Source organism: Macaca nemestrina, chromosome 7, assembly GCF_043159975.1.
Source record: "Macaca nemestrina isolate mMacNem1 chromosome 7, mMacNem.hap1, whole genome shotgun sequence".
Lineage (NCBI taxonomy): Eukaryota > Metazoa > Chordata > Mammalia > Primates > Cercopithecidae > Macaca > Macaca nemestrina.
The window spans coordinates 172,355,094-172,371,472 of NC_092131.1; the positions used below are offsets into that span (position 1 = coordinate 172,355,094).

Genomic DNA, 16,379 nt, shown 5'->3' on the forward strand with positions numbered 1-16,379 from the left:
TCGCTCCATCACCCAGGCTGGAGTGCAGTAGTGTGATCTCGGCTCACTGCAAGCTCTGCCTCCTGGATTCATGTCATTCTCCTGCCTCAGCCTCGGGAGTAGCTGGGACTACAGGCGCCCACCACCACGCCCGGCTAATTTTTTGTATTTTTAGTAGAGATGGGGTTTCACCGTGTTAGCCAGGCTGGTTTCAATCTCCTGACCTTGTGATCAGCCCGCCTCGGCCTCCCAAAGTGCTGGGATTACAGGCTTGAGCCACCGCGCCCAGCCTTGAGTGAGTTTCTTAATCCCGAGTTCTAATTTGATTGCACTGTGGTCTAACAGACAGTTTGTTATGATTTCTGTTCTTTTACATTTGCTGAGGAGTGTTTTACTTCCAATTATCTGGTCAATTTTAGAATAAGTGCAATGTGGTGCTGAGAAGAATGTATATTCTGTTGATTTGGGGTGGAGAGTTTTGTAGATGCCTATTAGGTTCACTTGGTGCAGAGCTGAGTTCAAATCCTGTGTATTCTTGTTAACCTTATGTCTCGTTGATCTAATATTGACAGTGGGGTGTTAAAGTCTCCCATTACTATTGTGTGGGAGTCTAAGTCTCTTTGTAGGTCTCTAAGGACTTGCTTTATGAATCTGGGTGCTCCTGTATTGGGTGCATATATATATTTACAATAGTTAGTTCTTGTTGAATTGATCCATTTACCATTATATAATGGCCTTCTTTGTCTCTTTTGATATTTGTTGGTTTAAAGTCTGTTTTATCAGAGACTAGGATTACAACCCCTGCTTTTTCTTGCTTTCCATTTGCTTGGTAGATCTTCCTCCGTCCGTTTATTTTGAGCCTATGTGTGTGTCTGCATGTGAGAGGGGTCTCCTGAATATAGCACACTGATGGGTCTTGACTCTTTATCCAATATTCCAGTCTGTGTCTTTTAATTGGAGGGAGCATTTAGCCCATTTGCGTTTAAGGTTAATATTGTTATGTGTGAATTTGATCCTGTCATTATGATGTTAGCTGGTTATTTTGCCTGTTAATTGATGCAGTTTCTTCATAGCATCAATGGTCTTTACCATTTGGCATGGTTTTGCAGTGGTTAGTACCAGTTGTTCCTTTCCATGTTTAGTGCTTCCTTCAGGAGCTCTTGTAAGGCAGGCCTGGTGGTGACACAATCTCTCAGCATTTGCTTGTCTATAAAGGATTTTATTTCTCCTTCACTTATAAAGCTTAGTTTGGCTAGATATGAAATTCTGGGTTGAAAATTCTTTAAGAATGTTGAATATTGGCCCCCACTTTCTTCTGGCTTGTAGGGTTTCTGCCAAGAAATCTGATGGGCTTACCTTTGTGGGTAACCTGACTTTTCTCTCTGGCTGCCATTAACATTTTTTCCCTTTATTTCAACCTTGGTGAATCTGACAATTATGTGTCTTGGGGTTGCTCTTCTCGAGGAGTATCCTTATGGTGTTCTCTGTATTTCCTGAATTTGAATGTTGACCTGCCTTGCTAGATTGGGGAAGTTCTCCTGGGTAATATCCTGAAGGGTGTTTTCCAACTTGGTTCCATTCTCACTATCACTTTCAAGTACACCAATCAAACATAGATTTGGCCTTTTCACATAGTCCCGTGTTTCTTGGAGGCTTTGTTCGTTTCATTTTACTATTTTTTCTCTCATCTTGCCTTCTCACTTTATTTCATTAATTTGATCTTCAAACACTGATATCCTTTCTTCCACTTGATTGAATCGGCTATTGAAGCTTGTGCATGTGTCATGAAGTTCTCATGCTGTAGTTTTCAGCTCCATCAGGTCATTTCAGGTCTTCTCTACACTGTTTATTCTGGTTTAGCCATTCATCTAACCTTTTTTCAAGGTGTTTAGCTTCCTTGTGATGGGTTCAAACATACTCCTTTAGCTCAGAGAAGTTTGTTATTATTGACCTTCTGAAGCCTACTTCTGTCTACTCGTCAAAGTCATTCTCCATCCAGTTTTGTTCCATTGCTGGTGAGGAGCTGCAATCCTTTGGAGAAGAGGCACTCTGGTTTTTGGAATTTTCAACTTTTCTGCTCTGGTTTCTCCTCATCTTTGTGGTTTTATCTACCTTTGGTCTTTGATGTTGGTGATCTACAGATGGGGTTTTGGTGTAGATGTCCCTTTTGTTGATGTTGATGCTATTCCTTTCTGTTTGTTAGTTTTCCTTTTTAGAGTAAGGCCCCTTAGCTCCAGGTCTGCTGGAGTTTGCTGGAGATCCACTCCAGACCCTGTTTGCCTGGGTATCACCAGCAGAGGCTGCAGAACAGCAAATATTGCTGCCTGATCTTTCCTCTTGAAGCTTCGTCCAACAGAGGCACCTGCCTGTATGAGGTGTCTGTCGGCCCCTACTGGGAGATGTCTCCCAGTCAGGCTATACAGGGGTCAGGGACCCACTTGAGGAGGCAGTCTGTCCATTCTCAGCTCGAATGCCATGCTGGGAGAACCACAGCTCTCTTCAGAGGTGTCAGACAGAGACGTTTAAGTCTGCAGAAGTTGTCTGCTGCCTTTTGTTCAGCCATGCCCTGCCCACGGAGGTGGAGTCCGTAGAGGCAGTAGACCTTGCTGAGCTGCAGTGGGCTGCACCCAGTTCGAGCTTCCCAGCTGCTTTGTTTACCTAATCAAGCCTCAGCAGTGGCAGACACCCCTCCCTCCCACCAGGCTGTAGACTTGCAGATGGATCACAGACTGCTGCGCTAGCAGTGAGCAGAGCTCTGTGGGTGTGGGACCCACCGGGCCAGGCACAGGAGGGAATCTCCTGGTCTGCTGGTTGCTAAGACTGTCAAAAAGTGCAGCATCTGGGTGGGAGTATACTGTTTTTCCAGGTACAGTCTGTTACAGCTTCCCTTGGCTAGGAAAGGGAAATCCCCTGACCCCTTGCTCTTCCTGGGTGAGGCGACACCCCACCCTGCTTCGGCTCGCCCTCTGTGGGCTGCACCCACTGTCCAACCAGTCCCACTGAGATGAACCAGGTACCTCAGTTGGAAATGCAGCAATCACCCATCTTCTGCATCAGTCTCACTGGGAGCTGCAGACCGGAGCTCTTCCTATTCGGCTGTCTTGGTAGCAACCCCTATGTATAAGTCTTAACTGAAATATCAGCATACCAAAATCTAGCAATAGTTTAAAAATAAATCCTAACAAGTGTAGGCTTCTATTAGGAGTGGTTAACTTTCAGAAAGTCCATTAATATAATTCATTCTATTAAAAGAATGAGGCAGAAAAAAATAAATGATCATTCTGATAAGTTGGAGAAAAATCAGTTGATGTTATTTAAAACCCATTTGTAATTGGAAGAAGTTTCCCCTAACTTGACATCGGGTCTCACTTAATGCTGAAACATTAGAAGTTTCTAAATGTAGAATAAAATAAGAATATCAGTGTCATCACTCTTTAAAAATATCTTAGTGACTATATGAATTTCAATAGTAATACCAGTAAAATAATAAAATATGAATAAGAAAGGAATAAACCTGTTATCATTTATAGGCCATATCATGTCTTTTTACATAGAAAATCCCTAGAGACTGTCTAGAAAAAATATATCTGATACAAAACAAGATCTATCAAAGTATCAGATGTGTTTCTATCTTCCTACAATAGACAGTTAGAAAATGTCATTTCACAAATTTTATTTTCAATATCTGCAGGTGTTAATGAGTACCAAAAAATAAGTTTAAGAAAGACCAACATATGTTGAGTTGTATCACATATATGCCTGGGAAAACTCAATACCATAAAGATGCCAGGTTTTTCCAAAATAAATTGAATGTGATTAATGTGATTCTAACTAAATTTAATGTGATTCCAACTAAAGTCTCAGCAGGGACTTCATGAGACTGTACAAGTACATTTAAAATTTACAATGTTGAGCAAGGGGTCAGTAATGAGCAAGAATAGTAAAGTAAGACAATTTTAAAGAAAAAGCACCAAGTTGAGGGACTTTCTATGCCAAATGCAACACTTTCATAATGCTGTAAGGATTAAGATGATGTTTTGCTGGGTCAGGGATAGACATGTAACCCAAGGAACAAAACTAGGGAGTCCAGAAACTGGATATCTGCTGTGTTAATCTTATCCTGTGTTATTTATAGCATTGTTGTAATCCATCTTTTGCCATATCTGGTTGTTATAATATCCCATGTTACATTGAATTTAATATGCAAACTAGCAGGTAAAGAAAAGATTCCTGAGTGGGAGCTAAACATTGGGTACTCGTGACATAAAGATGGCAACAACAGACACTGGAGACTACCATGAAAGGAAGGGAGAAGGGGGCCAGGGTTGGAAAACTACTGGATACTCTGCTCACTGCCTGGGTGATGGAATCAATTATACCCTAAACCGCAGCATCACATTTGATATACCCATGTGACAAACCTGTACATGTACATCCTGAATCTAAAATAAAAATCAAAATATGAAAAGGTAGCACGTGCCTGCAGTCCCAGCTACCAGGAGACTGAGCAGGAGGATGGCTTGAGCCCAAGAGTTTGAGGCTCGAGTGAGCCATGATCGCACCCCTGCACTCCAGCCTGGGCGACAGAGCACAACCCTGTCTCAAAATAAATAAATAAACAAATACAAATAACATAAACAAGTAAATATTTTCTTTTTAATAAAAGGAAATATTCTGGAATGCATTTTTCTGGAAGCCTCCTTCTGGTACCTCAGAATTCTGCTTCCTGGAATCTCTGGCAGGTAGAAATGACCATAAAAGTTGGATTCTACTCAAGACTTTTTTGGTGATGGACTATGATGGGCCACATTTGCTGGCTGCAGACCCTCAACATTTTAGAATAAAATATAGAACTAAATCAAAAGATTTAGGACAGAGTGTGTCTCTCCCTCTGTCTTCTATGCAGAAAATTCACCCATTCTCAACAGCCGTGCTTTCCCCTGCAGTCTGGGTATCGCTTCCGTCAGTGGTTGTCTTCACATGGAATTGGGGAATTGGCAACTTTTTCCCCTTTCTTGAGAGATTTAAAGTAAATGACACCTTAGATCAGATAGATGAGCATCATCCTTCATCCTCCCTTCCTTTTTGAATAGATTTCATCTTCATCTCTCCTGCCCTTCTCTCTCTCAGTCTTTCAAGGTTGCTGAGAACTCAGAAGGAATAGGATTGATTTCACATGAGACCTTACTATTTAGGGTCATCCTGAACCCATGCGTAGCGTTTTCTTTGCAGCAGGACAGAGTGCCTGGATTTCTTCTTGTTGTTGTTATTTTATTATTCTTCATCTTTACCTGAATGCAGAGGCTCATTCTGGTGAACACATGCCCTATTGGGAATTGGTCTTGCTGGGCTTCTTTGATGGCTGGGCCCTTGGCTTTTTCTCTCAAGGTTCCTTCTCTGTGGAGGCACAGTCACTCCCTTCTTTTCCAGCTTAGGGTTGAGGCCTCCCGTGCTTAGCAGTAGAGGTCAATGCTACAGAGTTGACTGAGGCAGGAGGCTGAGCCTGGGATCAGAGGGCTCTTGTTCCAGGGCCAGCAGCTCTGCAGGGATGAGACCAGGCACCAGTGTGTGAGGACTCCAGGGCATGTGGAGGAAGGAAGGGTGTGATCTCAGACCCACAGGGTCCACCTGTGCCCCATGGGCTCCCCCTGCCTATACTGCCATTGATGTCTGAAAGCACAACTTGGAATCCCATAAGGATTAGGCTCCTGAGTCCTGCCTGGGGGGCCAAGCAGTGGTTTGCTCCCAAGCCCTCTTTCAGCTTCACTGCTTAGGGTAACATGGTGCAAGCAAGCACCATGATCCAGGCAAGCCAGACCTTCCTGGAGCCTCCTTCGATCTGGTTTATCTCCAAGTGTGTGATCCCACCATGCCCTCCGCCAGGGGCCTGTCCACATCCGTTTCCATCTTTGGGAGCTCTGCCTATCCTTTAGATCCTAGGCAGACACCTCTCCTCCTCCTACCCCCACGAAGGACATGTAGCTTGCATCCTACATGTTTGAGTTAAATTTGCCCCAGTCGCCCCCTCCATGGTGGGGGTAGGGCTCACACCAAGAGCCCTCACACCAAGAGTGAGCCCCAGTCATTGCTGGCTGTGGGAGGACAAAGGCAGCCAGATAAAGGCAGCTCCTGCAAGGACGGGGAGGCCACAGGCCGGCATCCTCACAAATCGCGGATGTACTGTCTCCCCCAGTAGTCGAAAAAAAGAATATATTTGACCTTTTTCAGACTATTTAATACAGAACGGTTTAAATACACACAGAAGAGGAGCGAGGAGACAAATGAAACCCTGCAGCCCCACCCCTCTTTCCACGGTTCTGGATGTTTGCCAGCACAGGGCTGCCCTGCACTGGTGATGGGGTCACTGTTGGCTGGCATCCGTCTGGCATCCCCAGGGAAGCTGTGCCAGTGTTGTGGCCACTGAGGTCCTTGTAGGGGTTCTAGCCACTCACATTTCTGAGGTTCTTCATTTCCCACCTCAGATCGCTGTTTTCGAACTCAATTTTCAGCAACAGGGCCCTTCTTCAAACCCATCTTATCTCCACCTCTGATGCTCAGAACAGAGAAAGTAGTATTAGCACAAATCCATTACAAGAGTTTACTTTTATACTATGTACTTATAAAATCAATTTGCCTATGGGAAAGAAGCGTAAAACTACCATCATGGGTATTAAGATTTGGATTTTGATAACATTTATGTGTTACAATTTCATGTAGCTCAATATTCTGTTTGGATGAACAACATTCAGAAATCACTGAGTCACAAATCACTGAGTCACAGGTAAGCTGTTGCTAATAGCAACAGTTTTTTTATCTTGTTTTTACCTATTTGCCTTGTGATCTCAAGAGTCTCTTCAATTACATTGATCCAAATGCTTGAAAGAAAGGCTTGTAGGAACTTTTTTTTTTTTTCAGAGTTGAATCACTGATCTAACAGATGCTCAGTCTTGATTATAAATATGAAAATCAGACAGGAAGAAACCCAAGCTTAAAATAAGCAAAACTTTGTTCCCCATAACATGCATCAAACCACACTATTCTTAACTTTTAATGTATTTTTCTTTCAAAAATATTTATTTATGTGTTTATTTTATTTTATTAGAGACAGGGTCTCACTCTGTCTCCTAGGCTGGAGTGCAGAGATGCAGACATAGCTCACTGCAGCCTCAAACTCCTGGGCTCAGCTAATCTTCCTGCCTCAGCCTCCTGAGTAGCTGAAACTTACGCTCATGTCACCGCACTGATTAATTTTGTTTATGTTTTGTTTTTGTAGAGATGGGGTCTTGCTTTGTTGCCCAGGCTGGTCCCAAACTCCTGGCTTCAAATGATCCTCCCCTCTGGGCCTTCCAAAGTGCTAATATTATAGGCATGGGCCACTGTGCACAGCCTGTAGACCATGCTTTCTGTTTTGCTGCTCCCGAGGGTGATTGATGGGGGAACGCATCCCACGTCTGCTACAGCTTAGATGCCATGTAATTGGAAGCACAGACTTTAATTTTTTAAAAGAGCAATGCAAAGCTGAAATCTCATTTGGTGACTCCTTTATAAGAGATTCAAATGCATACACATTCATGGCCAGAGAGGCTTTAGTTTAACTTCCATGCAAAAAGGAGTTAAACAGGACACATAAATTAACACAATGGTAGTCTCTAAGAGTTAAAATTTTGTTAATAGTCATTTGAGTGTGTGACTTTTATTACCATTTTCAAATGCACAGGCACTAAAATATTGGAGGTGAATATTTTCAGAAACCTTGAGGCGCCTCTGTAGGATCTGAGGGCTCCAGAGAATCTAGCTTGAAGATCGTGATACTATCCAGAGTGAGGTTGTGAAGGTCCACATTTTCAGCTATTTTGTGCCCAATCACTGTTTATAATGTGACTCATTAACAGTCAGATACAGACAACGGTCGAGCAAAGAATATTTACATCTTGATCCTACCTCCTGCTGCCTCTTTCCCTATGTGTGTTTGGAAGTACCGGGGGGGATGTGTCCTTTCGTGACAGCTTGGCTCCTGCCTTCTCTCCCTCTCTCCTTTCTCTCACTCTCCCCAGTTCCCCACTTCTCCCCCTTTCTTCCTTCCCTTAAACTTCATCACGTTTTTCTTGTTTCATATTCAAATCATGGCTTCCTTGTACAGTTATTAATCTTTTCCTAGAGTTTCCAGTTGCCTTTTTTCTTATTACAAGAATTTTTTAAACTGTGTCCTCAATCAAGTCCGTGATGTTTTTCAGCTCATTATATCTCCTCTGTCTTGCTCTGAACCCATTTGATTCTGTCCTCACTACCTTAACATCTTGCCAGGATTTGGACCCACCTTTTTCTAGGTCTCCTGCTCAAGTCATCCTCTAAATCTCTTTTATTGATCTCCAGGTTTAGTCTAAAAGTGTATTTCTTTCTCAGTTTTCACTCTCGTTGTTCCAAAGCTGACCAAGGAAATATATGTTGGGAACAAGCTCTTGAAGGCCTTAGTGTTCTTGGAAACCTGTTTCTGCCTTCATGCTTGGGTGGTTTTCCTGCTGTGAGAAGCGTCTTCGTGTTATTTCTTGAGTAATTTTCTCCCTCCCACTCTCCCTGATGGAGCTTCTGTGGGTGAGGCGAGTTCCCCCGGCCTTGTCCTCTATGCCGTCTTCTTTCTGTGTTACATTTGATCTCTGTGATTTCCATCATCCAAACCTCCCACTCACTCGTAAAAAGTTATTTCATAAATTATACCTTTAATTGCCATTTTTCTGTTTTTCTAATGGCTATATCCTCTTGAATTTTGTGAGGACATTACTTTTTTAAGAAGTGATTTTTCCTCCTTTTCATTGACTCATTCTTCTTGGCTCTTTTTTGGTGTGTATCCTCCATGTGTGTCGCATGCTGAAGACTGTCCTCCGGTGTCTGATTCTGAGTTTCCCCTTGGGGGAATCTCAGACATGGGAGAGGCTACCTGAAGCTCTGTAGTCGTGGGCAGCTCCTGCAGGGGCCACGGTGGCCAAAATGAGGGAAGCTTTACTCTGGGGTGCTAATACTTTGACCAACTGCCTGTGTGTGTGTGTTTTTTTTTTTTTTGAGGTGGTTTATTTTTCTTTACCAGTAGGGCTGTGTTTTAAGGGTACCCAGGGTTGATTTTAATCAGGCATGGTGAGACATTCAGACACAGAAGTGACTGTCCTAAAGGAAAACAGTTTTACTCACAGTTCCTTAGAAGCAGAAGCACAGGCTAGGCGCAGTGGCTCATGCCTGTAATCCCAGCACTTTGGGAGGCTAAGGGGAGTGGCGGGGGGCGGGGATGGATCACGAAGCCAGGAGTTTGAGACCAGCCTAACCAACATAGTGAAACCCTGTCTCTACTAAAAATACAAAAATTAGCTGGGAGTGGTGGTGTGCACCTGTGATCCCAGCTACTCAGGAGGCTGAGGCAGGAGAACTGCTTGAACCCGGGAGACAGAGGTTGCCGTGAGCCGAGATCACACCACTGCACTCCAGCCTGGGCAACAGAGTGAGACTCCATCTCAAAAAAAAAAAAAAAAAAAAAAAAAAGGAAGCACAGCCCAGCACATGCAGGGACACAGGGAGGCACGGGAAACCTGAGCAAGGGCCTTCCTTCATTGTGGCTTCTGCAGGAAGGAAGGGAGGAGCAGGGCACGCAGGCTTAGGCTTAGGATTGGCTCCTTAGAATAATTGCAGTAGGCCCTGGGGCATAGGGACTCTTCCTGGTTGGGTGTTACCTGGTCCTGCAGTGATGAGAGCAGGACTGGTGTCAACCCCAGTGTGACAGCCTGATAAAGGATGTGTTTGGGTGGGTGTATGGGTTCTAGATTGATTGATTTGTGTTTGAAAGGCCGGAGTTGTTTACTATCTCTCCAGGAGCCCTCCAGAGTCAGCAAAGCCCCAGATGTCAACACATCAGAATCCAGAAAATATAAGAAGACAAGGCTAGTACAGGCTGTTGGTGTAATTGCTGTTGCTGCTATGTGTGTGTGTGTCCTTTATCCCAGTTGTTAGCTCCTGGCCGCAGGAGGCTGGAACAGGGGAAGGAGAGGGGAAGAGGTGCATCCATCTAAAACTCGCACTTCTATTGTCTTCCCCCACTTTCCTTCTTTTCATCGCTAACTGGAGCTGGAAGCCCTGTAGGGTTGTGGTGTCCAGCTCCCTCCTGCGACTGCAGTTCAGTCATTCAAGATATATATGTGGGCCAGGCGCGGTGGCTCACACCTGTAATCCCAGCACTTTGGGAAGCCAAGGCGGGCGGATCACAAGGTCAGGAGATGGAGACCATCCTGGCTAACATGGTGAAACCACATCTCTACTAAAAATACAAAAAATTAGCTGGGCGTGGCGGTGTACACCTGTAGTCCCAGCTACTCGGGAGGCTGAGGCAGGAGGATGGCGTGAACCCAGGAGGCAGAGCTTGCAGTGAGCTGAGATCGTGCCACTGCAGTCCAGCCTGGGCAACAGGGCGAGACTCTGTCTCAAAAAAAAAAAAAAAAGATATATATGTGAGGCATGAACCAAGTGTGGGCCCCCTTCAAGAGGCTGGAACTAGAGCTTTGGACACAGCGAGTGAAAACCCTGCCCCAGGAGGCTCACAGGGTGGCAGCGTGCCTCACCCACCCTCTGTTTTTCTAGATATCGTGAAAATGTCACATCTGCCGATGTTCTCCAAAGTTGTTTACAGGTTTCATTTTGGTTAAGAGCTTGATTTTATATACATTGTGAAAAAAATTACAGTTCAGTGTGAAAATTGAAATGGGGGTAGACACTGGCCCCTTCCAAGCTGTGCTCCTGGAAGACCTCCCAGGCCAGCCCCAGTGGTGCTCTCAGGCGGGGTGTGGGGTTGTGAGGACAGACAGGGGCCCCTCTCAAGGACTCTGCTGCACCAGCGAAGACAGACCCCGGGGCTTTGGGAAATCCACAGCCTGGTGGCACTGGCTCATGCATCCTTTTCCTGTTTCTAGTGCGGATGAGCGCTTTGACGCCACATTCCACACCAACGTGTTGGTGAATTCTTCTGGGCATTGCCAGTACCTGCCTCCAGGTAAGCTGCACTTTCTTTGTCCTCTTCCAGTTAGAAGATTGAAGCGAGTTTGGGTGTCTGGCCGGTGTCCCCCGTGTGGGGGACCAGCTCTTTGCTTCGCCTCTGCTCACTCCCACCACTTCCTCTCTCTTTTCTGTGCTTCTATGTGCTTTCTACCCCCAGAAGTCATCCTCTTTTGTCTCAATCAAGCCGTCTTTGCCAATGTGTCCTTATTTTCCACCACGTGTGCCTTAAAGCCAATGTACAAGTACAGCAAGTCTCCTTTGCCAGGCAGTAGCCACCTCACCTTCCAGCCTGCAAGCCACCTGTCCAGGCTCTGCTTCCCCGTTCCCGCTCGCCATCCTCCTTCCCGCGGGACTCACTGTCTTGGCAGGTGCAGCAGTCCAGCTGCTGGGGGTGAGATGTGACAGTTCCGGGAGCCTGGGTGTGCACTGAAGAGCACATGCAGGTTACAGGCAAGGTCTGGTGGTTTCAAGGGAGAGCTCTCTAGCGACTGACTTCTTCCCAGCAGTCTCTCTCCTCTCTCTCTACCTCCAAGGCTAAGTGCCCCCTGGATTGGTTCTTTCTCACCGACTCATTTTTTCAGTCGGATTCACAGGGCAAGGGAAATAGGTTTATGGCCTGGAGGTGCATGCAGAGTGTGCGCTAGCATATTGAGATGAAAGCTGGGGTTTTTGATCTTTTAGAAGATTTTTAATGTGTTTATTCCAGAGTGATCTCCCACACTGTAACTGTTTAACTTTCTGTTCAGAGGCAACCTGAAATTACCTCCACACCTAACTACCATTCACACATATGACACACACACACACCACTCACAACCACTCACACACCACTCACCCCTCACACACACACCACTCACAGCCACTCACACACACTCACACACCACTCACCCCTCACACACACACCATTCCCACACACACCTCAGTACTCACCACTCACACACGACTCACATACACACCACTCATACATGCCACTCACACACACACCATCCACACACACTACTCACAATCACACACTCCTCACACAAACACCCCACACACACATACACACTAACACATATCACTCATACACCACTCACACCACTGACACACTTCATTCACATACCACCCCCACACACTACTCAAACACCACTCACACCACCCACACACTACTCACACCACACACACACACCACTCACACCAACCACCTACACACGCATCACACACACCACACACGCCACTCACATACCACCCCCACACACTAACACAAACACCACTCACACACACCACCCACACACTACTCACACCACTCACCGTTCACACACACCACTCACACTAACACAAACACCCAACCACTCACCACTCACCCCTCACACAACCATTCCCACGCACACACCTCAGTACTCACACACACCACTCACACACGACTCACACACACACCACACACACACACTCCACACAAACACCCCACACACCACCTACACACTAACACACATCACACACACCACTCACATACCACTCAGACCACTGACACACGTCGTTCACATACCACCCCCACACGCTACTCACACAAACACCACTCACACCACCCACACACTACTCACACCACACACACCACTCACACAACCACCTACACACACATCATTCACACACACCACTCACACATGCCACTCACATACCACCCCCACACACTAACACCACTCACACACACCACCCACACTACTCACCACTCACACATATATGCCACTCACACACCACTCACACTAACACAAACACCACACACAGACCACCCACACATAACACACACCACTCATAAACACACCATTCACACATATACGCCACTCATGCCACTCACACACATACCACACACACACCAGTCACATACACCACATACCACCCACACACACACCACTCACACAAATGCACCACCCACACACACCACTCACTCCACACATACCACTCACACACAAACCACTCACACACCACTCATACCACTAACACACACCCCTCACACACACACCACTCACACACCACTCACATCCTCATACACACCACTCATACACGACTCACAACCCTCACACGCCCACCACTCACATATGCACATTCAAACCAGATACACTACTCACACCACTCACATGCCACACACATACCTCACTCACAACACACACTCACGCACATCTCGCAGTCACTGCACACACACCACCCACACCACACTTACACGCTCATGCTCACATGCACACACACACACGCTCACATGCTCACACGCACACATGCACACACCCATACACACTCATATACTCACACACACCTCACACATCAGCTAAACTTACACACATATACATCTCACACCACATCCTCACACACGCCTCACACATTTACATGTGTCACACCACATACACACCTCATGCGCTCTGATATACTACACACTATTACACACCGCACACCCTCACGTAGACACGGCCGCACTCACACCGCACTGCCGCGGCTAGGCTGGCTCTGCCTTCTGGGTTGCCGTCTGCCTGCCCTCCCTGTCAGCAGGTGAATAGCCTCCGGGGGCAGAGTCAGCCTTTGCTCACCTTAGCATTTACCCCTGAATGAACAAAGGAGCGAGTGAACCTCCCGATAATATTGGAACAGATTGAAGAAGTCCAGCTGTTCAGGCTTCTCGAAGCATCCGCTTTCCTGCAAGCCCTGGCATTTCCTCCTACCAGCAGGACCCTTGCAGACGCGGGTAGTGGGGGAGCCTTCCGTCACTCCCAAGGTCTTTCTCACCAGGCCTGCACGTTGCATCTTCTGTTACGAGGGCTATTTTAGCCCTTGTAGTCACCAGTGTAGAATATGCTGCTGCAGGTGGTTTGGAAGGCTGAGGCTATTTTCAGCTGCAGGAGGAGCACTGCAAGCCTCGAGCTGTCCGAGTACAGCAGCCCCCTCTGGGCCTCCAGGCCTGCGTCCCCACTGCAGTGTCCCTGGATTCTGGTCAGGACAGGACACGCTGTCCTGTGACCATGAGGGGCTTCCTTACACTGGCAGGAAAGGCCCAGGGCTGCCTGGTTTGGAAACCCCTTGCCTGCTCCCTGGGAATGTAGAACTAGTCCCAGGATGCTGCCCTGTCTGTAGTTAGAGGGGTAGGGGTAGAAAAAAATGAGTTCAAGCTTTGAAATAGAGACTTGATCATAACATGACTTTTCCCCCCATTTCATGTGTTTATTTTTTAACAGCTTTATTGAGAGAGAATTTACATATCATGCATTTTAAGTACATGATTCAACAATTTTTAGTATATTTACAGAATTATGCAACCATTACCACAGTCTAGTTTTAGAACATTCCCATCACCCCACCAAGATCCCTTTTGCTTGTTTGCAGTTAATTCCCATTCCTACTCCCAGCAACCACTGATCTGCTTTCTGTCTCAGAAATTCTCTGTCTCGGGCCATTTCGTAGAAATGGACTCATGAAGTTACAAAGCTTTCTAACTGGCAGACAATGTGGGTTTTGGGGGGATCCAACCATTAATGGAGGGGGATTGTCTGATGATTCCAGGTTCCTATAAACATTTCATGTAAGGACGCAAATCATACTTAAAGGAACTTCAGGGACGAAATGTGTATCTTTTCCCAACTCGGTTGTGGGGTGGGGTCCTTCTTTGCAAGGCTATGGAGGCCCTTCCTGCATGCATTCTTTCTGTAACTGAGTAGCAGCAATTTGCAGAGCGCCAGCCCTGCCCCAGGAACACCTGGACACTGAGTCTGTGCCTGTCTTCTTGTGCCATGCAGCCTTCCTCTGGGCCAGGAAGAGCACATGAGCGTAAATAACTGGAGTGGCCTCTTCTGGTTTCCTCCCCATGGCCCTCTGGGAAATCCACTTCCAACCTGTCCTAGCCTGGAATAGCTCTTTTCAGTGGAAACTCTTCCTTCAAGCACCATCTCTTCAGCTTAAACTTATCTGTTTGTTTTTATTTTTTAACTTTTTTTCTTTCAGATTCTAGGTGTGTTCCCCAGGCTGGAGTGCAGGGGCTCGATCATAGCTCGCTTCACTTTAGCCTCAAACTCCTGGGTTCAGGCAATGCTCCTGCCTTAGCCTCCTGACTGGCTGGGACTACAGACATGCACCACCTCACCCAGCTAATTTTTTTATTAGAGATGTCTCACTGTGTTGCCCAGTCTGGTCTCAAATTCCTAGTCTCAAGTGACCCTCCCACCTCAGTGTCCTGAGTCACTGGGATTATGGGCATGAGACATGGTGCCCAGCTTGTTCTGTTCTTGGTCTAGAATTTAAATTAGTTAAAATTCTAGCTTTAACCAGAATTCTAGATTATATTTCTCGATAATCATGTGTTCTTCCAATTTTTAACCTAAAGAAAATGCCCACCTCACCCCACACAACACCCACACACCTTTTAGATTCTATTTCTAACCTCATCATCATTGTTATCAACTTCTCTGAGATATTTTGCATTCTTTACTTTTATTATTTAGAGTCTGAAGATGCTCATGGTAAATGCAAGATTATAGAGCTAACTTTTTGCGCAAAAAGCCCACAGAACAGTTTTTGACAGAGCATGTCAGTGTTACGTTTGGATTTTAAAAGACAGTGAAGCTGAGCTGAGATTCTGTTTTAAAGATTTTGCAATTAAATAAAGAGACAGCTTCAGTTTGCTCTGGACTGCGTTAGCTGCAGTGCAGAGGGCGGAACTGGCTGAAGGAACTGTGGCATATTTTGAGCGCGTCTCGATCAGCTTCCGTTTCAGTCTTCTGTTTCCGTCACCCACACAGGCATATTCAAGAGTTCCTGCTACATCGACGTGCGCTGGTTTCCCTTTGATGTGCAGCATTGCAAACTGAAGTTTGGATCCTGGTCTTATGGAGGCTGGTCCTTGGATCTGCAGATGCAGGAGGCAGATATCAGTGGCTATATCCCCAGTGGAGAATGGGACCTAGTGGGTAAGCCATGAGACTGACAGCCTGGAAGAAAGCTTTTCTATTCTTGGGCAGGCTTTAAAAGTTTGGGATTTTCCACTGTCCTTTTCGGTGTGAGTATTTATTGAGTTTTGCAGTAGTCTCCATTATTTAGTGAGAGCTATAGGAGGAGAAACAGAAAACAATTAGGATATGCCATGCTTTCCAAGAGGAACTGGCACTTGTAGTGAGAGTGCATTTAAACAAAGCAGTGTGAGGATAGATATCTCTACGTTATTCAGATCCACTCCATTTCTAAAAGCAAGTTGAACGGCAAACTTCAGTTGATGGGAACCTATATTTGATTATTTTAAATAGAAAAACAATGATTATATTTATAACTGTAAAATTGGTAATATATTAATTATTATAATCATGTGTTTCCAATCTACCAAAAGAATATCTACCAATTTGGCCAACTATCACTAAAATACT

General features: G+C 45.7%; 2 protein-coding genes across 10 annotated transcripts in view; one reads left to right on the forward strand and one right to left on the reverse strand.

Moving 5' to 3' along the window:
• Positions 1 to 16,379, forward strand: part of LOC105497533 (cholinergic receptor nicotinic alpha 7 subunit) — a 134,125-nt gene that overhangs the window by 107,449 nt on the left and 10,297 nt on the right. For both annotated transcript variants that reach the window (XM_011768676.3, XM_071067250.1), the window contains 2 exons: positions 10,926 to 11,005; positions 15,762 to 15,929. In XM_011768676.3, the coding sequence (XP_011766978.1) occupies positions 10,926 to 11,005; positions 15,762 to 15,929 (248 nt within the window). The remainder of the gene's footprint in view (positions 1 to 10,925; positions 11,006 to 15,761; positions 15,930 to 16,379) is intronic.
• Positions 15,922 to 16,379, reverse strand: part of LOC139355496 (uncharacterized) — a 175,382-nt gene continuing 174,924 nt past the window's right edge. For all 8 annotated transcript variants that reach the window (XR_011606233.1, XR_011606235.1, XR_011606234.1 and 5 more), the window contains one exon: positions 15,922 to 16,065. The gene's annotated coding sequence lies outside the window, so the exon portion shown is untranslated. The remainder of the gene's footprint in view (positions 16,066 to 16,379) is intronic.